Raw genomic sequence first — 21,681 nt, 5'->3', positions numbered from 1 at the left:
CTTGTTCTCTACTGACACATATTAAGAAACCTCAACAAGTCAAGTCAGGAGTGCATAAATACTCTGAAATTCTCCATTGTTACCTAAATAATTGTGAACACCACTATCTTTTGTAAAAAAGAAGGAAATATTTAGTTCTTTCCATCTATTGCAATTACTGTGCCACCATATTAAATTTTAGCAATCTTCAAAGAACAGCCCACCCAAATTTCTCAAGGATTTCAATTATCATCCCTGGAAAATAAAATTTCTATTAATCTTCCAGGGCTCCATATCCCTGGACACAAAACATTACTCCATCTAACAAGCCTTACTTAAAAGAAGAGCTACTATTTATTGTCAGGGACCGTTTTTACACATAGCATCGTGTTTAATTCCCAAAACAAGCCTCAGAGGTAGGAACCACGCTAATCCCCATCTTACAGTTTAGGAAACTGAGGTTTCAGGCTTGGCAGGTTTAAGAAGTTTGTCCAAGGTCATGCAACTAGTAAATAGAGCTAGTGTTTGAATTCAGATCTTTCTGACTCTAGAAGCACCAGCTCTTAAGCTCTGAGCAATTCTGCCTCCACTGGGAGCCTGAGTTCACACACACCCTATGAACATGCACAGATAAAGCAAATATCAATACAAATTGCAAAGCTTACTGAGGCTACACAGTCCCAGTAGAGTAACAGGTCTATTCCATAAGAGATGACATAAAATCAAAATGTAATTATGCCTCTCTAAAATATAAATAAAAACTAAAATCTACATCAATATCCAGTGTTTGTCATTCTTACCGAACTTTAACTATGGAAATAGTCATTCTTGTTGCACATAAACTTTCTTTTTGTTCAATGTAGCTGCCACCTGAAATCTCCTGTGTGTAGTATTTCCTGACATATCTTCTTATAATTACTAATACTAAACTTTTTTTCCCGAGTATTCCTAATACCTTTAGCCTTTTATCGAAATTTCTGAAGCAAACACAATAATCTCTCCAAACCACTCACTAATGCACACAAACCCTAGAGTTTAAAAAGAATAATACTGACCACAAAAATCATAAAAAGGACATGTCCCAAATCCAGCATTTTACTTAGAATATAAAGCCAATTTAAGAATCTAAAGATCTCAGAAGTCAGCCTTCTTCCCTACCTGACTAAAGAAAACCTCTTTACTCCTTCAAACAGCTAAACCTTGAGCAGCCTCAGGTCCTGCAATTGCTCCTGCACGTTTAGATTCTTCCAGCATTGCAAGCTAGCTTGTTCTGCCTCTATTCCTGAATCAGAGGAACATTTTGTATTATGCTGTATATCACATCTGTCTCCACTGCTAGAACACAAGCTCCGTTAGCACAGGAACCACATCCTTTTGGTGTCTCTTGCAATCACCACAGCACCTGGTACACAGAAGGCACTTCATAAATGTTGTTGAATGAATGAATGAATGAATGAATGAATGATTGGCTCCATGAAACCAGTGGCTCCTAGAGCTTGGTTCTTTTTTCCAATCTCACCAGGATAATAGTTGAGCTTGACTGAATGCCTCTTTCTTCTTTGTTTTGCTCAGGATTGAAAAGCCATGATTTCTCAGATGACCACCAAGACCTTGGACCAACTCTTCTCTATTCATCGCTTTGAGATAGCTTTCCAAATGGTTCCTATCCTTCTCTGGGAGCGCTAGAGACCACTACAGTCTGTGAAGCCTGGGAAAGCAGATACAACCCCCAAATTCGGAAGAGAAGCCTTGATGGAGTGATGGAGGATGAAAAAGTGAGGACTTTTTGCTGCACGCTTTTCTCCTCTGAACTCTGGAGAGAAGGAACTCTGAGTCTCTGATCAGCAATTAAGGTTTGATAGGAAGGATAGACACACATTATCTAAGTCAGGACGACCGAAGGAGGCCTTGTTCTTGCTGCAGCAAGAACGGCCTTGGTGATGTCTACAGTGGTTGGGCACTTAGAAGACAGAGAGACCCTTACCCTTCTGTCTGATGCTAGGGACCCAGGTGTTGCTAAAGAGGCTTTCTTCCTCTAATCCAGAATTATCTACTTAGGGGAAGGTTTTCTTTGTATTTAGTTCCTCCCCTTCTGCAATCCCTATTCAGGTCACATCTGAATGTAAAGTCAGAGCCAAGGGTTGGTGTCTTCTGAAGTCATCCCAGCTATCTTCTCTAAGAATTAAGTCTTTCTGGGGCGCCTCAGTGGCTTGATCAGTTAAGAGTCTGCCTTCGGGGGCATCTGGGTGGCTCAGTCGTTAAGCGTCTGCCTTCGGCTCAGGGCGTGATCCCAGAATTCCGGGATCGAGCCCCACATCAGGCTCCTCCACTGGGAGCCTGCTTCTTCCTCTCCCACTCCCCCTGCCTGCGTTCCCCCTATTACTGGCTGTCTCTCTCTCTGTCAAATAAATATATAAATTCTTAAAAAAAAAAAGAGAGTCTGCCTTTGGCTCAGGTCATGATCCCAGTGTCCTGGGATCGAGTCCCATGTCAGGCTCCCTGCTTAGCTGGGAGTCTGCTTCTCCCTCTCTCTCTGCCTGCCACTCCCTCTGCTTGTGCTCTCTCCTTGTCTGTCAAATAAATAAATAAAATCTTAAAAAAAAAATTCAGTCTTTCTTCTTTCCCATCCCTTCCCATTTCTTTCCTTCCTTACCTCCCTCCCTCCTTCATGTGACAAGCAAAGTTACTCATTTCAGTTTTTCTCCTCTTGAATGGCGCTGGTCAAAGGTCAGTACGTTATTATTTTTTTAAAGATTTTATTTATTTATCTGCGTGAGAGAGCGAGAGCACGAGCAGGGCAGAGAGGAGCAGGGGGAGAGGAGCTGGATGCGGGGCTCAGTCCTAGGGCCCCGGGATCATGACCTGAGCCGAAGGCAGACGCTTAACAGACTGAGCCACCCAGGTGCCCAAAGGTCAGTACTTTAACAAAGTTATAACAGGCCATTTGAAATTTGGAAAGAGAACTTCAGCAATTCAACAGATTAGAAAGTTTGTTTTTAAATGAGGTTTAAATGAGGAAGAAGATGATATTGTAAGAAAAAGTGTCAAGTGACAGAAAAGGAAACCATCCCTCTCCAAAGCGCTAAGTACTCCTAAGACCTGGACTCAATTCTTCCACGGTAAAGAGACTTTAGCCTAATTTCGGGCAATGTATTTAATGCCTCCTCTTTGAGCACTATCACAATGTTCTTTTTAAAGCTGGCCTTTCTGGTAGGCGAACCTCAATATATTTGCTTTTTTCAGGAGCGCACAGATAGTGAAGGCGAGCCTAGAGGTGAATTCATACAAAAACCATCATTTGACACAACCCTCTGCCTTCCCTTAGTTTTATCTCCTTCACCACAAAACATCATTGTTTTGGTTAACTTCTCAATTGTATGCCTCTCCTGTCTGTCCTATTCCACTTCAGGAAAAAGCAACTTTTCTGCCAGCTGCACTTCCTGCTTCGCAACTGTATCTTCAGACAATGTCCCTGGCCTCACGCCTACCTCCAAGCCCTGATACCTCCACTTCATTGGGGGTTTAAATTAGAGCTTTCTATGGTCGTTCCTTGCTGTACCCTTACCTGTGGAGTGAGTCCAATAAATCCTCCTTTTCTTCAGCTAGTTTGAGTAGATTGCTGTAGAAGGTAATAGAAAGCAAAAAATAAGTTAAAATTTAAGAGACCCCCTAGGCACTCCAAATGAATTGAGATATCCAAGATCTATTGAATAATACCCGAGAGTCTGGGGAAAACAGGCACTTAAGTTTGAACTGTTGAAGAGCAATTGAAATCCTTTCTGGAATGAATCAAGGAATATAACAAATAAATATATTAAGAAATAATTCACCTCTGAACACATGTGGGTATAAAAACCAGGCCATAAACATTCTGAATAATTGCAGTTAAATTTCTTTCTTTCTTCTTTTTTTTTTTTTTTAAGATTTTATTTATTCATTTGACAGAGACAGCAAGAGAGCAAAGCAGGGGGAGCGGCAGACAGAGGGAGAGGGAGAAGCAGGCTCCCCCATGAGCAGGGATCCCAGGACCCAGGGATCGTGACCTGAGCCAAAGGCAGACGCTTAATAATCTGAGCCACCCAGGCACCCCATGAAGTTAAATTTCTTAGGATTGGGAGGAAAAAGGTGGATCCTGCAAATTAGAAGTGGTAAATGAGACATCAAGTCTACATAAGATTCTAGAAGGTGCTATGGAGTAGAATACCCCTTTTATCCTCCCAACCTGCTGTTTACTTGAGAAAACTGTTCCCGTCCACAAGCACCAAAAGAGCAGCCCTCCAAAACGGGTGAATCCTTGCCCCTCACCTGATGACAGTGACAGCAATGAAGGCGATATGCTTTTGTTTTCGTGCCTGGTTATTCTTACTCTCCTGAGTTCTGCGAGAGACCCCAATATTTGCACAATTAATTTCCCTTTTTCCTTAAGCTTATCTGAGTGGCTTTATGATCCTTGAAATGAAATGAAATCTGACTGAGATAGGCAAGTGAAGGAAAAAGTCTGTGCATGCTTAGAAAAAGGACAGCCAGCGTAGGGTCACTGAGACTAGCCTAAACCGATTTTTCTTTTGTAACAGGGTTAATAAACTGATAGCTCAGTTGCACTGTGGCTGTTAGAGATGTTACAGTCTGTTGTCTTCAGCCCAGTATCTATTTGCCTTCTCTTAGTGGTACAATTTTACTTTGCGAAACTAAAAGCCTTCTTTGTATGCAACCTTTTTTTCTCTACTGTTTTCTTAAAGTTTACTTTTATTTTCAAAATATATTTGCTACATGCAAAAGAATAATGTAACATTTATGTAAGTTATAAAACCAACACCTGTGAATCTACCAAGAACAAGAATGTTACCAATACACTGCCTCCATCTAAATATTTCTGTCCTAACTCAATTCCCTGAAGCCTCCACCACCGGCCGATGCTCCCCATCCCAGGTAAGCCTGCAGTCTTGTTGGGAGGGTCAAGCAAAGTGTCCTCTTGTAACTGGCCAAAGGGTGAACCTAAAACTTGGGTAAAGGTGATAGGACTCTTCCATTCTCGTCTCTTCGGTGGCATAAAGAAAGGACAGAGTTTGAGCAAATTCATCATAATGAGAACAAAGATATTACCCCTGAAACTGATCTGGAGTTGAGAGCGTCCTGGGCTTTCTGAGATCTAGTTCCCCAGTCTTATTTTTTTTTTCCTTTAATTTCTAAGAGCCATCCCATATCCTTCCCAAATTTCCTGTTTTCATTGTAATTAACTGGTTAGTACACTCTACTCACCAAGAATTCTTCTCATAACATTAGTGAATGAAAATTTCTTAAAGCCTCTTCTGTGATTAAAGTCATATCAGGTATTTTCATGAGTGGGCCGCAAAACATATAGGTAGGATGAGAGTAAAATTATGAAATAATGGTCACCTCTGGGGAGAACTGGAGAGGAACTGGACCCGGGAAAGGGGCTTCAATTGTATATAAAATGTTTTATTTCCTATAAAGAAATCTGAGGCAATTAATAACATGTTAAGTAATAAAGTGTCTACAGGATCACCATATTATTCTTTAGAACCTTCCTTAGACTTACATTTTTAAATTTATGTGAATTAGGTGGCTTCAACAACTGTGGCCATGCGAGTGCTGATAAATGGTCCACGTTAACCTATCGGGAGATATGTGCTCTGGGTTCTGCCTTAGACAGTGCTTTTAAAAATGACTTGGAAAAATGTAAAGGTGGCATCACATTTGTGAATGAACCAAAGATGGTGAGATCAATAGCAAACACGTTGAATGAAATAATCAGCATACAAAAAAGAGTTAGCAAAATGTAATTCTGGGCTGAATCTCATCAGCTAAAGAGAAATAATTCTACCATTTATTGAGTGCTTATCATATGACGAGTGCCATGTTAAGTATTTTACATATATTATTTTATTTAATACCTACAATAACTTTACGAGGTACCTATTACCATCCCCTTTATACATGAGGAACTATAGCAAAAAGGGGTTATGCAATTTGTTCAAATTCACAAAGTAAGTGCTGGAGCCAAGTTATTAACCCATGGTGTTATTAACTCCAGAGCCTCAGCTCTTAACCACTATATAATACCAGGGTTATAAAGGCTTATGCCTCAGTTTCCCCAAAATAAATGATATAATACAGAATGGAAGAGACATGGCTTAACAGCCCACATTTGAAAAAAATTTTTTTTTTTTTTTTTTTTTTTGCGAATAAGCACAGTATCAGTCAGCAGAGTGATGTGACTGCCAAGAAAGCAAGTTCCATCTTAGGCTGCAGTAATAGAAATTTTGTATCAAGGAGAAGGGAGCCATGGTCATGCTGTACTGCACACTGCCTCAGCCCCCACTGGCTCTAGATATCCCACCTGAAGGAACACACCAACAAAGACAATACACAGGGTTTGAGAGGAGACCATGAATTGAAAATGGTGACCTAGGAAAAATGTTTTAAGGAACTAAGACCATTTGTCTGAAAAAGACACAACTCAAGGCAGAAGGCCATCATGATAGCTGTCTTCACATATTTCAAATGTTACATGGAAGAGGGATTGGATTGTTCTGTGTGGTAACAAGAGAATAAGAAAAGGAACAATGGATAATACTTAAGAGGAGAGAAATTATTTGACTATCAGGAAGAACTGTGTAGTGGTCAAAACTGCTAGAAAATGAAATGGATTGTCTTGAAGAAAGGAGTTCCCATGAGCTGGGTGTATCATACTAGACAGTCCTTGTTGGGGATGTTGTTGAAGCTTCTAATGAGATGGTGGCTAGAAAGACCATCTAATGTTAACGCTAGTGCTCACTGGTTTTATTATCAAATCCATTAGTGTAAAATCATCGTCCACTTAGAGACCTATTTTTATGGTATGATCCTTAAGTGACTCCATGGTGACTCCCCCCTCCTTCTCTCTCCCAAGGCAGAAAGCTTGCAGAACTAGCTGTCTAGGACCTTAGTACAGCTAAGTCCAGCTCTGCTACTAGTTGTATAACATTGAGGGACTCATTTAGCCTTTTTCTGCTTCAATTTTTTCATCTTTAAAAAGAAAGTCCCTTTCTTTGTTTCACCTAGCTCATATGGATACTAGTGAGTATGCTAGGCTATCTCAGATGTGCTTTAGAAAATTAGAAAAATATGCAGGTATAACCTATGATGACTATAATGTAAGTTCTGTTCACCATATACCTGGGATACCCACCATTTCCTGGCACCTCTCTCATCTCTATACTCTTTCTGATCCTTCTTAGAATCTGTAGACTTTTAGTCTGTTTTTCCTTTCTTTTGTTCCTCTGTTTTGCAAATCTTTGTTGAGTTACTGTTACATGTTAGGCAATGTACAAGTTCTTATGCTAGCCACTGTTGGAAAATAAAACAAAGGAGATATTTCTTTAGGTGTTTCTTTTCTCTACACACAAATAATGTAATACACGGCAAGGGATTTAAATTGCCTTCAGAGTAATATAGATAAAATGCGATAGAAGATCACAAGAGCGAGGAATTCTGAGATGCTTTGCCAAAAATCACTCTAGGAAAGCTGGATAATCTTTCCTTCTTTTTTAAAGATTTTATTTATTTATTTGCTTTCGAGAGAGAGAGAGAGAGAGTGCACGGGGTTGGGGGTAGTCAAGAGGAGGAGAGGGGGAGGTCAGAAAGAATCTCAAGCAGACTCCAGGTGGAGCTTGGAGCCCAACATGGGGTTTGATCCCACCACCCTGGAGACCATGACCTGAGCCAAAACCAAGAGTCAGAGGCCCAACCAGGCACCCCTAATCTTTCTTTCTTATTTACAACTCTGCTGGTTCTCTTCAGAATTATGAATGCTTGCACTGGTGCTAGTGGTTTGACTGTCCAAGTTCCAATTTTTAGTCCCCTGGATTTGGCCTTGAGGAGAGAGGTATGATTTGCTCTATTTTTTTTTTCTTATAGAGTTAAAAAAGGGAAGCTCAGTAAGGTCATAATACAAGGCAAAAATTGTTATGTAAGACAGACCCTCATCACTGTAACTATCTAGAGTTTCCATGGGCAAAACAAGGCTTGTTTCAAAGAAGGATTTATTACAAGTTTGCCTTTTTAGGTGCTTAATAATGGCCACTCAATGGGATGTTTGCTTTAACCTGGATCTGTCTGACATCCCTTTTATGTGCAGAGATGCTGGAGTTGGTAGAATGTAGGCTAAAGGGAAATCACAAACCCTGGGTGAGTGAGTTGCAACAAGTTCCATGAACTCCATTTGATATGCTGGTTAAGTTAGAAAACTTTCTGTAAAGCAGCTGTCATTGGCTTGTAATGTGTGAAAGATAAATAAAATTAATATTTATTGAATGTTCGTAGGTTCCAGGCTTCAGTATTCTATGCAGATTATTTCATTTATGGTTAGTCATATTATCCCTATTTTACAAAAATGAAAACTGAGTCTTAGAATGATTAAGGAATTTTTTCAAGGGTACACGGCTAGGAAGTGGTGAAATCAGGATTTGAATGAGGATTCTATAAAGAAGTAGTATATAGATCAGAAAATAAATGTTATTTATAGACATTTAAATAAAATATAAACTTATACTCATGTTTACACACACATTTAAATTTACTGTCCCCAAATTATTTTGTAATAAAGGACTCATATAAAATAAAATTAAGAAAATGGACAAGTCAAGGCCATGAGAAGGAGGAATGTGCTAACCTTATGAACGTCGATCATCAGTTGTGAAAACAAGAAAGGAAAAACGCAGACCCTTTATTTTTTAATTTTTTTTGTAGACCCTTTTAAATGCCATTTTACCCAGACAGCAAACAGTTTTTGTTTTCATAATCCTACATTCTGAAAGTTAAATAAACCCTGTGAAAGCTATGATTTTTCTTGATCACATTTTTAATTTTTGAGCATCACTGCCATTTAAATTTTTTTGATATTTATTCTTAAATGAGATGATAAAAATCTAAAAAGTTTTTCCTAAATGGTAAAATACTACAGTACGTTTAGTTCTAAGCCTCTTTTGCTTAGTGGTGAGGCCTTACCTATCAAACAGGAGACTGGCATTCCATTCTATCGCTTCTCCTAGGAGCAGGCAATTTTCCTTTTCCAGAATCTGGCATACACAAGGGTGTAGCACAGGATCCCTCTCAATAAAGGATCTGCAAAAGAATATTGAATGATGGATTATACTACCACATGATGACTAATATATCACCAGTATATAAAATGCATTTAAAAAAAATGTTTCATTCTCCCAATATAAAGGCTCTGTGGACTTAAGAGTTTTCCAGTAACAGTAATGTGTTGCAGTGAGACATTTCTGTGAACTTCTTTATGCTCTCTTGCATCAGTCCTGGTCAGCATCCTGCCCTATCAGAGGTCTCCAAACTTGAATGCAAACCCTTGGGGAATGTACTAAGACTATACCACAGGAGTGTGGGAAGAAAATAATAAAACTCTTACTTAATTTTATTTTTACTTCATGCCTTTTCATTTTGTTTTTGTGAGTATATACTTTGTAATAATAAATATTATATCCACAAAGCGGTGCACTTTAAAAACACATACATAGGGGCACCTGGCTGGTGCAATCAGTTAAGCACCCAGCTCTTAGTTTTGGCTCAGGTCATGCTCTCAGGGTCCTTGGATCAAGCCCCATGTTGCGCCCCATGCCCAGAAGGGAGTCTGCTTAAGATTCTCTCTCCCTCTCCCTCTGGCCCTTCCCCCCACCCCCCCAAGTGTTCTCTCTAAAATAAATAAATACTTTTTAAAATCCCATAAACATAAATATACATACATACATATTGAGTATATATGTTTGAACATTTTACTGATAGCAATGTGTGATCTAAAAGTCTGAAAAGTGTATCTCTAAATAATTCTGCTAAGCTAACCATAATTCAGCAAAACAAAAACAAAAACAAAAACAACTTTGCGACCATAAAGAAATAAAGGATGTTTTCCTATGGCTGGGGTTGGGGGTTAGGGGTAGGCTGGTCTTTTACATTTTTTATAACATAAATATACCAGCAAAAAATCACAACACTTAAATCAGCAATTAAGTATAGCAACTCATGTTGATTTTTTTTTTCCTCTTCAGAAAAGAGCACAGTGAAATCATGAGAAAGTTTTTCTGATCTTTCCTCCATTTGCCTCTTATGCCTGAAGTTTGTCATTTGGAAGGAAGGACTGTCAAGTTACTCAAAACCCATGTTGGGTATTAAGAGTCCTAGGTTTAAGTTCCTTCATCATTGCTATTCTATGTAATACCGAGGAGTATATATAATTTGTCCTTTTCTCATTTCTCTGATGGGTAAAACAGAGATAATAATATTTAGCATCTACCTCATTGCAGCGTAACGTGGATAAAGAACACTTTGTTCCATCTTTTAAATAAATGCAAAGTGTCATTAATATAACTTTAAATATTGTCAGTTTAAAATGCTGTGATTTTATATACTTTTTCTTTTTTAAAAGTTATTTTCCTGTAAGAAATAAATGAAATATCACATTTCTAAATACCACTATTTGTTTTCTAAACTTCATAAGCTTAAGTTTTCTCTGTATCTGTTTTTCTTTGCCACTCTTACACACACACACATATACACATTCGATAACTTTATGGATGTGAGAGAAAAACCTTAAGGTGGCATAAAGGAAATAAAAGGGATTTGAAATAAATTCTCTTCAGTTTCCCTTTAAGTTTTAAAGCTATGCATCTAGGCCATAAAATCATAGTGTTTTTTTAATCTTCAAAATGTTTGTGTTTAAGAATAATTCACAGACTCTTAAATTCAGACGAAACCTTAAGGAAACGTCTAGGGTCTATGATAACCTCTGGCACATAGTAGATGCTGAGTAAACATTTAATGAAGGAAAACTGGGGGAAGTTTCTTATTTTAACCTTACAAAAAAAAATAAATAAATAACCCCACACCAAATCTGAGCATTAAAGAGGATAAGTTAGTTGCTCAAGATTGTTCAGCTAGTTTAAGCATGGAGTCTAGAATTTACTCCTCTTAACTTCTAGCTTCGGTTTTTCCTCCCCAGCAGTCTGTTGACTTGTTTATATAGGACTGCCAAATATAATCTGCCAAAGATGCATCATAGAAAAAAAAAAAATCAGAAAGAACAGCCTTCGCATTCACCATCTCCAAAAGTCACCCAACATGTGATGTTCACATATGTTGTGAAATACGTAAATACCATACATGATATGCAAAATATAAATATTACATATATTGACTCAAAAGATCTATTTTTAAGGGAAATTGTCAATAGCCAATCTTCCACGACTTACTCTACCTCATAGCACCATTTGTATGCCCACGCAGTTGATTTGCGGTCCTCTGACCAGCTAAAAGTAGATAGGTTACTTCAGCAAAACGTTTATCTTTGTTTCTGTGTATTGTTGTATTGATTTTTCTTAATTTACCTACGAACGAGGCGTGAAGAACCTCAATGCATTATAGCCCTAATAAACTTATCTTGCACTATTTTGGCCTATGTGATAGCTAAACCATTGACAAAAGAAATCCAAGCTGCTAAAAGCCTTCCTTGGTCACTTGTTAGCCAGGTCAGGCTGTAAAATCATAACACAATGCACGCCTCTTCCATGGGGCACCACACGGCAGCGATTAAAAAAAAAAAAAAACCCTCACTTCCATATCCAGTGGAGTTGTAGTTTATTACTATAACCCTCCCAAGTCAAAAGGACACCAGTTTCAAGCCTGGCAACTTGGTGCAGACAGGGTTTTTCCTCCTTACCCCACTCTGCTGGGCCTCTCTACCTGTCCTCTCCTACTGTCTACAGGTCCCGAACATTAGAAAATAGAAAATGTGATGATCTTTGTGTGTCTCTGTAAAATGTGTGTATGTGTGCGTGTGTTTGGGTGTAACGGGCTTTCTGTTTGGCCGCGCGGCCTGTCTGTCAGGCCGCGGGCCAATGGCAGGCTGCCTTATATAAAATGAGTGTTTTCAGTCTCTCCGGGTTGCATGTACTGTATGTGGAGCAGTGTACAGTGAAGCGGAGGCAGAGCGGCTCCGCGAGCTCCTCTCCACTTTCCCATAGAGGAACCCTGACTGGCCGCTGAGGGCGAGCCACACACACGCCCTCACGCCCGGCGAGCCCGCGAGGTAAGCGCCCCCCATCCCCAGCCCTTCCCGGGCGCTCTCCCCGCACTTTCTGTTTTCCTACTCACTTGCGAGCCGCCGGGCTGCAGCCCCAAGGACTCCGCGGCTGGAGCAGCGGCGGCGGCGGCAGCCGGTAGGGTGGACTTGAGGAAGACGGAGGGAACCTCGCGCGTCCGGAGCCGCCGCTGGCCGCTCCGCTCCCCGGACACTTTCCCCCTCCGCCAAAACTTTGGCTAGGGAGAGGTCGGGGGCGAGGGTCGCGGCGGCCGCGCCGGCGGGGGGCGGGGGGCGCGGAGGCAGTGCCCTGCGGGCGGGAGGCTGGGGGCCGGGCTGGGGAGTAGTAGGCCAGCCGGTGCCAGGCTGCGTTTGCAACCAGCACCTCTCGGCACACAGGCAGCGCCGCCCGAGAGGGGCACGGGAGCCGGGGCGCGGGCAGGAGCAGCCCGAGGAAAACAACAACAGAGCCAGCCCTCACGCTGGCGGGCGGCTCGTGGCCGCCCGGGGAGCCCCAAACTTCATCTCGGCGAAAGTACGTGGATCCCAGCCTGGTCTCGGCTGCCGGGGAGGTGGGGCCTGGGGAGCTGGGGCAGGGGAGGAAGGTACGAGGAGCCAGCCCTCGGTGGATTTATTGAACGTTTCGTGTGCGTCGGTGACCGGGAACAGCAGCCCAGTTGCTCGTTCATCTGGAGAGTTGGGATTTGGGTGTTCCGGCCCCGCAGATCGGTGCCCTCTCACCCCCCACCCTAACCAAATGCGCGGCGAGTAGAGAAAGTGCTGTTTTAGTGCCAGAGTAGCCAGGAGGAAGAATAGGGGGAGAGGGGGAAGAGGGCGAGGGAGAGAGAAGAGGGAGGGAAAGCGGTGGGGGGGGGAGAGGGAGAGAGGAGAGAACGAGAGAACGGGAGGGAAGAGAGGAGGGGAAGAGGAGGAGGGAGGCTGTGTCAGGATTTTGCTTGAATGTGGGATTATGTTGTGTCAATAAGTTTAAGGTGGAGAGAGCGAGGCTGGGGGTGGTGGTGGAGGGGAGGAGGAAGGCCTTGGCTGTTTAAAGTCTTATTTCTGAAGGTAAGTTATGGCATTGCATGGTCGCGATGACAGAAAACTTGCAGATCCTTTATCCGGGGATGGGGTCGATGCCTCTAGAAAGAGCTCCCCAGCCCTCTTAAGCCACACTCGTGTTACACTGTTATTTGCTGCGATCCGGGTCGCTAGTAAATTACAGAAATCAGACTCGAGGTTTCTTTTCCTCCTCCACCTCGTCTCGCTCGCTCACCCTCAGAAATTTATTATTATTTTTTAATTTCTTGGTATTGTATGAAACTTAACGTAACTGAGACCGAACCCGAGTCCTGTAATTCACAAGGACCCTAAATCCAAGAATCTGGAACACGTTTATGTGTGAAATATCCGCGATCATTTCTGCTAAATGAGGAAGGTAAAACGAAACGATGCAAAAAGCTAAGACACAACATGTACGACAGAGGGGGGGGGAGAGGGAGAGACGGAGAGAGAAGCTATTTTTTGCTTTCCTTTCTGTAGAAAGGAAAATAAAGCGTGCATTCCCCTTCCCTCCCGGTGTGTAGGGTCTAGTCAATATTTTAACTGAGGACAAATTAGTCCAGGTGGATCTTGTTGAAAAGTTTTCGCGAGGTGGGGTGGAGGTGGGGGCGGTACGAAGGGGAAGGTGGGTGGAGGTTGTGGGGGATGGGGACGGAGCGAGCTCTGCCACTGCTAATGGTCATTGGCCTGGGGCTTTGAAACCATTGCCTGTCCTGCTAATGACACGTCCAGTTCTCGTCTCCAGGCCGCCGACGCCGGGCTGCCGGAGACTGGGGTACTTTACCCACGCGGGGAGGGGGTTTCTTCGCCATCCCCTGGGGTTGCCCACTCGCGGCGTGGGGGCCCCACGCGCGCCCCCTCTCCTGCGCGCCGCCGCCACCTCTGCTCGCGCGACTTTTGTAGCCAGCCCGCGGCGAGGGGGCGCGGGGGTCCCCAGCACGGACGTCCCCGCGCGGCCACCCCGCGCCGGGCCCCACGCGCGCCGCGCGGTCCAGGCTCAGAATGGCAGCGCCGGGCCGGGCGGCGGTGCCTCCCCGGGGGGCAGCGGAGGCAGCGGCGGTGGCGGCGGGATCTTCGCCGGGGCCCGCGGGAGGAGGAGGAGAGGGAGGAGGAAGAGGAGGAGGAGGGGAAGGAGGAGGAAGAGGAGGAGAGGGAGGCGTTTTCTGCCCAGACCGCCGCCAGTTCGAGCGGGCACGGGGACGGGGACACCCCACTCGTTGCTCCTCCGTTATGGAAAGGTGTTTAGCAGACTTTTACGCCCGGAGTGTGGGATTTGTACTTCATTTTTCTCTCCCCCCTCTTCCCCAAAGCAAGATGGACTCTATTCCCTTTCTCTTTCTCCCTGTGCCTCTGCCTCTGTCTTGTCAGCCTTTAAGATCGACATTTTGTACTAAGATGCAAACTTGATGGTGACCAGCAACAAAGGCGGGGTGGGATCCCTCGCTCCCTCCTCCTCTCGGTTTCCTAGCTCCCCCCACCCCGACCTCGGAGACCTGGTGGCCCTGCACTTGCCGCCGTGGGCTCTGGCGAATGTGTTTCCCGGCTCGGTTCCGATCTCCAATCTGGGGATTGTGACTGGGGCCGGGCGTTTGGGCGACGGCTGTGGCCGCCCCAGGTCTGCAAGGCTGAGGGCTGCGCTACCTGGACCCGCTGCCGTCGCCGTTCTACCTCCGGCCGGATCCTGGGCACCGTGGAGGCTTGGGCTGCCTATCGATTGCTATGATTTGGTTTCTGGTGTATTTGACCTGGGGGCGGCGATCACTTGGTGCAAGTTGATGAATGATCGCGGTGTGGGTTTTGGGTTTGCAGAAAAGGATCAACTTTCAGCTTTGTACATATGGGGAGTAGGGAGTGAGGGTGCTGGAGACACCCTGGAATGCCAGCTGGGCTACTCAGCCTCTGCTCTCTGAATACAGGGAGCTTCTTTGCTTTTATTGCTTCACAGTTTTCGCGTAGGGGTGGGAGGTAGAGCGAGGGGAGGGGTTGGTGGGGAGCTGGATTCCTGGGTTTTGGGGACCTACCTTCATAGGTGTTGCAGGAGTTGGGACTCTATTGTATAAAGCTCTACCCTACTGATGTACCTTTATTTGATACTTTATAGGTCACTATCATATGACAAAGGCTTTGCCGCAGTTCATCTTCCTCCCTGTGTACTTTCCATTTGCTTTCCTGGGTAAGTATGCAAACTCTTCCTACAGGGAAGCTGGATGGCTATTAGTAATGGCCTAAGGGTCCTTACTGTTCACATAAGAAGATGGCTTATTGGGGTTACAACACCCCGGAAATCTTGTCTTACTGAGTTTCCCACAGAAGTCAATTTATGATTCTTAGTATTTAGAATTCAGTTGCTATTATTATTATTTTAAGGTAGTTTAAATGTTTATTTCACATTTATCTGCCAAGTGTCATTTGAAAAGTTATTTCAAATAGTCATTTTAATTGATAATGAAATTTTACGGAGTTGAAGGCCTAAGAAATTTAATACTGGCTAATACTGTAGAAAGATTATAGCCTGTGAGTGGAGAGAATTATTAAAAACCCAAGGAAGCATTGTGCAGAATGCCTCTCTAATTATAGTGACTGACATTTGCTTACTCTTTCCTAGGTGCTCTGTCTTGGGTAACTTGTGCTGTTTGTGACAGTTATTTTTGTGGTGGGGAGCAGTGGACTAGACAGTGTGTAGTAAATCTAGTATTTAGTGGACCAGCTTGATATAAAAGGCAAATGACTATTTCCAAGTTAATCATAATTTCCTTCAAATTTATGTATTTGAAGAAATTGGGTATATTTTAAGAGCTGGCATATGCAATAAACAGCGACTGTGAAATCCCTTAAGTGCCTTTGTCACATGTATGCCCCCAAATGGAAAAATTGGTGAAATAACATGTGGGACAGCAAGTGCCTGGAAAGTTAGTTTTTGAGAAGTAACGGTCTAGGTGAGAGTTGATAGAACTTTTGAAAGCAGCAGGGTGAGCCCAAACTGCAAAAAACCAGCTTGCAATTTGCCCCCCTCCATTGTAAGCAACACCTTAGATATTCCAAGTTGCTGATAAATTAAGAAAACTACTTGTACTAAATGTGTAAATCAGTTGTGGTACTCGAGAATATTACCGTAGTGAAGATGGAGTTTGTATTTTGTGAATGAAAACAGACTTGAACTCAGTTTCCCATAAAAGAAAAAGGAAAGAGATCTTACCTGTTTTGTTGCTGACTTGCTGGGATATTATATATGTTACTAAAAGGTTGTCTTAGTATTGAGAGGAATTGAGGACCAGGCCTTTCTGGTAGTTTCCATATAGTAGCAAAACATACTTGGACATTGCTGAGAACCTTACTTAGGTGATTTTAAGTTCTGTGTCCAACATCTTTCATGGAATGTAAATATCACATTATTTTAGATAGTTAAGAGAACCTCTTAATATGTCAAATACGTAACAGTCTGATTGGAACAGTCAGAATGAGAGGGTTCTGTAAGATGAATTTAGTGTACGACAAAATACGTGGATTTCGGTGTCTTTGATATTTTTTTAAAGCTTGTTTGCAAGAGAAGTTTTTCATTTTTGAACATATGGCAAGAGTATTCAAAATGCATTCCTGATTTACTAAAGAACAGCACATTTATACATGTGAGGCACATTATTTTGTTCACTAGAGCAAACTTTTAATGTTAGTTCTTTCCCCATGGAAATATATTTGACCAATTCACAATTTAAAATGGGAATCAGTAATTTCCAGAATAAAAGCGATCTGATGAGCTCTTGCATTTCTTTGAGATATCAAACAACTGGTTCATTAAAACAATATTTTCAAGAACAGTCTTGGTCTTTGAAGTCAGAGTAGTTTTTGTAGTGTACAACTTGTAGTAGTGATCTAAAAGAAGTCACCCTGACAATGAATTACCAGTTATTTGCATCTAAAACATATTTATTTGATTTGAAGCTTAATTATCAAAATAAGAATTTAGATAGAGGTTTTGCTTCTATATTGCCAAGAGTTTCCAAACTTCCCATTTTATTATTCTGCATATCTCTATTAAGTTCTGAAACCGAAGTCTTAATTTGCATTTCACATTTAATGCTAGCTGTTGAAAAGAGGAGGTTCGTGTATGTTGTTTCTTACTTAGTGCTACATTTTTTGGAGGTACTGTGGCCAGTTTAGAAAGAATCTTCCGCTAGAGACTTCGATATTTAAAAAAATTTGCAATTTTGACACCTTCCTTTTTTTTTTTTTTTAAATTCATCTTGATCTTTGTATCTAACTTAAAAAAGTCCTGGATTTAGGAGTTTGTGAGGTAGCTCTGGCTTAAACATACACTTAGCTCTGCTCTACAACTTGAAAAGTGTAGGCCACCTTTGACCTTATAGATCTGATCTTTATACTTAATCCATTGAAACAGAGATTTGTTTAGACCTTGAATTGAGAACACAGCTTTGAGTGGAAGTTAGGATGAACACGTAGTCATGGTTTGCTTATGCTGTAAGTAACTGTGTAATTGGTAAGGCCTTTTGTATGTAAAAATAAAGAAGGAACAGTCTCATAATGTGGCACAATTCATGAAAATGTGACTTAGCAACTAAAGTATAAAGTGATATTTTTCAGTAAAATGACAAACATAATTTCTGATTTATTATCAGGCAAAATATTAAAACTATACGTTTTCCCACATTTCATAGAGCACAGGTAAAGAAAGGGCCATATTTTTAACTGTATCTTACCAGGAATATCAACTACTTTTATATTAGAAATCTTTAATAGAAGTAATAAAGACTTCACAGTTCAACCGTACCAAAAAAAAAAAAAGCCTTTTTGAAAATAGCCTGGCTATTTATGCTCTCCTAAAGGAAATCCTTGAAATTATTAGTGTCTTATGAAAGTGCAGAAATGTTTAAAATTGTGATATATAAATGTTCTAAGTTACTAAATTTAGGCAATTAATTGTGGCATATTGCGTCACCACCAGTGTGGGATACCTGTGTTTTAAGACTTAATCTTAAGCAGTGCTTTAAGAAAGAGACACTTTTCTTGAACTTATAGTTTGAAGTCCACCTCATTTTTTAACATTTCACCACTGAGGGCACCTTTTAAAATAGGTCTGAGTGGTATCTTCTTTATATTTTTAGTCAACTTCCTTCCTCTCACTATGAAATGAAAACAAACCTGAATTATAAAAACATTGTAATTTCACTGCTTGGTTTTTATCACATGCCCCAGGTAAATTGGATACAGGTGGTCCTCAGGCTATACTTACTGCTCCCAAGGTAGTAAGGACTAAGGCTAAAGATTGAATGAGGTCTTCCAGCTAGAAGATTCTGTGACTGTAATTCAGTCAGTGGGTTCGTACTACCTCAAGGGCAGTCATCACAGACTGTGTCGAATTATAGAGATTTCTATATATTAAGTTATACCTGAGGAAAGCACTTTTTGAGTTCTCTCAACATTCATGTATGTTCATTTCATCCCTTAGAAGGCAATTACAGATTCTTGAAATGCCAAGACATCGTTTTAAAACTGTAAAGATACATGCAGAAAATCCTCATGTATTAATGGGGATTGTTTTCATTTTTTTTTTTTTTTCTGTCAAAGAAAAAGATGAGATGAGAACTGGAATAAGTTCCAGTTACACAATGGAAATGCAAAAGCAGGCAAGCCAATAATGAATTCTATCTAAAAGTAGATATAAATACAGAGAAGATGAAAGACTAAGGGAATGAAAGACTTAAAGGTTTGAATATAGACCGTGAAGCATTGACATACCTACCAAAATATAAACTTAATAAGTTATGTGAGTCAGATCAAGGATCTGGATAGTGAAATAACTACAGCTCGTGAGGAGGTTGTATAAAGTACAAAGTAAAAAATAAGAATGAGTTGGATTTCCTGAAATCTTAGAAAAATAAATACTGTAAAGTATTGATTGAGTAATTAAACCAATAGTTAAACATGGTGCTCAGGTGAAGAGATCAGGGGATAAAACAGAAGTTCCTGGAATGGAATAACTGAGATCCGAAAATGGACATTGAATGTTGGGTTTTTTGTAAGGGGAATAATTACATAAAACATCGATAACTGATTTCAAAGGAGAAATAAGAATGAGGATAAAAATTGTTTAAAGCAGCTGTATTAAATGTTTTTGACTGAAATGTATGATAAGAAATGCCTTTTATATCCCAATCCATATATAAAAACTGAAACAAAAGTTTTGCTAAAACAGTACTAAGAGTAATGCCCTCTGGTATTTTCTGTTCCTGTCTGATCTTTATAAATCTAATGTGTTTCAAACTGTCTTATTAAGAAAACAGTGTTATTCGCTAAATTGGTCTTAGGACTTATAGTTTGAAACACCAACATGGAGGACTTGTTAGAAATGGAGACCCCCGGGGGTGCCAGGCCGGCTCAGTAGGTGCAGCGTGCGACTCTTGATCTCAGGGTTGTAGGTTGGAGCCCCACGTTGGGTGTTGCGATTGCTTAAAAATAAAATCCTAAAAAAAAAAGGAAAGTGGAGGTCTCCAGGTCCCATGTCCAGATAAGCTGATTCAGTGTGACTGAGGTGGGGCCCAGGAATCTGCGTTTTAAATAGCGCTTCAGTAGTTCTGAAGTAGATGCCAGGTACTCTGACACACTTTGAGAAACTCTGGTGTAGGGGACAGATGGCTGAATAGTGAATAGGAGTCTTGCGCTGAATGTGGGGTTCAAGTTCTTGGACAAGGTCTCTTCCAGCTTCAACATTCTGTGGCTGTATTTTAGTCAGCATGTTGGCAATACCTCAGTATGACAAGAGCCCTTGTCACCCTCTGTTGAGAGTAGCAGGTGTAGTACAAGGAACAGAGGCTTTGAAGCTGAAGATCCCTGGATTCCACTGCTGTTGCCCCTCTGGCTTATTGACTGAGGGACTTTAAGCATGTCACTTCAAAATAAACTTCCTTCGTTATGTGCAAAAAGGCGTATTAATATTTACCATGCAACAGAATGAGAACTACACAAGAGAGTGATGTCTGTAATGACCCTTATCCACAGTCAGCACTCCATATGTATGTTCTTATAGTTCTGTCTTACCTCATCCCAAGTCCCGCTATGTTTGAAGTTTTTCGAAGCTGTGCCTTTTAATTTTTTTTAAACATCTCTCTTTTTTTTTTTAAAGTAAACTCTACCCCCATCGTGGGGCTCGAACTCAAGACCCCAAGATCAAGAGTTGCATGCTCTGCCAGTCTGTGCCTTTTATTTTTTGTTTCCTCTAAAGTACAGCTAGCCCTTGAAGAACACAGGGATTGGGGTGCCAACTCCACCCACCCATGCAATCGAAAATCTGCATAGAAATTCTGACTCCCGAAGAACTTAACTACTAATAATCTACTGTTGACTGGAAGTCTTACTGATAATATGAATAGTCACATATTTTGTGTGCTATATGTATTATAAACTATATTACAATAAAGTAAGCTAGAGAAAAGAAAATGTTATTGGGGAAATACATTTTAGTGTAGTACTGTAAATATCCATGTGTAAGGGGGCTGGCACAGTCCCATGTTGTTCAGGGGCCGACTATAATTCTCAACCCTGCTATCCTGAAACACTGGATTTTTAACTGGATATGAGGTGTTAGGTAAGCACTTTATTACAACGAAGGAAATAGAACAACCAGCATAAGAGATAAAAGGATAAAAGTGACAAATAACTGAGGGATGTCATAGTTAAGTATGGTGCCCCTTTGGATTTGGGGAATGATTTCGTACTTTAAAAAGCACAGGACAGAAGAATAGCTGTTTTCATATTTCAAAGTGGTTAGTTGTTGGCACTGGGCATTCTCTCCCATGACTTTGGTCCATCTTGGAATGTCTTAGAGCATCAGTTCTCAAATTTTCTTCTGCTAAGACACATGCGACTGATGTTTACGCAGAGGGCGTTATAATTTCCCTGGTTATAGACACAGATAAATTATGGGGTGGGATTATAGGTAGTTCACAGTGTGATAAAGCCACTTCTTTCCCTATCAAGAAAATGTATCAGAATATAAGTGAGAGTGATTCTATCGTAATGAAAATTTTGAATACACCCATATACAAACGTGTAAAATTCTTTATAAACTGTGGTACTCTGTTCGTAACTAATTATTTGGGCATTCCTCACAACCAATTAAAACTTACCCTTGTATCAAGGCATGAAGATTGAGAAGCGTTACATCCGGAGTGCGTAACAAATTACATTGCACAGAATAAATAGCCACTTAAATAAAAAAGAGGGGCAAGCTAAGGAGAAGATGAATGGGAAGTACAGCAAATCCCTGAAATCTCAAACAATGTGAAAATCAAAAGCTAGGGAAAATGCAACATGTGGTCAAATGCAAAGGAAGTACAAAAGACTATCAGGGTTCTCAGACATTCCTATCTTACTCGAATACTCATTGCCTCTAACGTAGACATTTATTTTTAAGTAGTCTCAACATTTATTTAATTTATTTGAATGAATTAAAATTAGGTAACTTGTGTTTCCTAATTTTTTTCTTTTTTAAAAGATTTTATGTATTAGAGAGCATGTGCACATGCAATCTA

At 41.2% G+C, this 21,681-nt stretch overlaps 2 protein-coding genes across 25 annotated transcripts in view; one reads left to right on the top strand and one right to left on the bottom strand.

The window, feature by feature from the left end:
• LOC113241225 (uncharacterized) overlaps nt 1–13,493 on the bottom strand; it is a 127,655-nt gene extending 114,162 nt beyond the window's left edge. Inside the window, exons 1-4 of the mRNA XM_026478832.4 lie at nt 13,414–13,493; nt 12,148–12,660; nt 8,989–9,105; nt 3,545–3,598 (exon numbers count right to left, since the gene is read on the bottom strand). Of these exons, the coding sequence (XP_026334617.2) occupies nt 3,545–3,598; nt 8,989–9,105; nt 12,148–12,660; nt 13,414–13,493 (764 nt within the window). The remainder of the gene's footprint in view (nt 1–3,544; nt 3,599–8,988; nt 9,106–12,147; nt 12,661–13,413) is intronic.
• BBX (BBX high mobility group box domain containing) overlaps nt 11,665–21,681 on the top strand; it is a 266,345-nt gene continuing 256,328 nt past the window's right edge. For 13 of the 24 annotated variants that reach the window (XM_057306760.1, XM_048215168.2, XM_026492786.4 and 10 more), the window contains exons 1-2: nt 11,939–12,082; nt 15,237–15,308. The gene's annotated coding sequence lies outside the window, so the exon portion shown is untranslated. Of the gene's footprint in view, nt 12,083–12,133; nt 12,213–12,446; nt 12,609–12,718; nt 12,803–13,066; nt 13,142–13,805; nt 13,911–15,236; nt 15,309–21,681 lie in introns of those variants that run through there. The other 11 variants (XM_048215166.2, XM_048215164.2, XM_044381786.3 and 8 more) reach the window with 7 other exon arrangements.

Source organism: Ursus arctos, unplaced genomic scaffold, assembly GCF_023065955.2.
Source record: "Ursus arctos isolate Adak ecotype North America unplaced genomic scaffold, UrsArc2.0 scaffold_4, whole genome shotgun sequence".
Taxonomy (NCBI): Eukaryota; Metazoa; Chordata; class Mammalia; order Carnivora; family Ursidae; genus Ursus; species Ursus arctos.
This window is presented reverse-complemented; position numbering and strand designations above follow the sequence as displayed.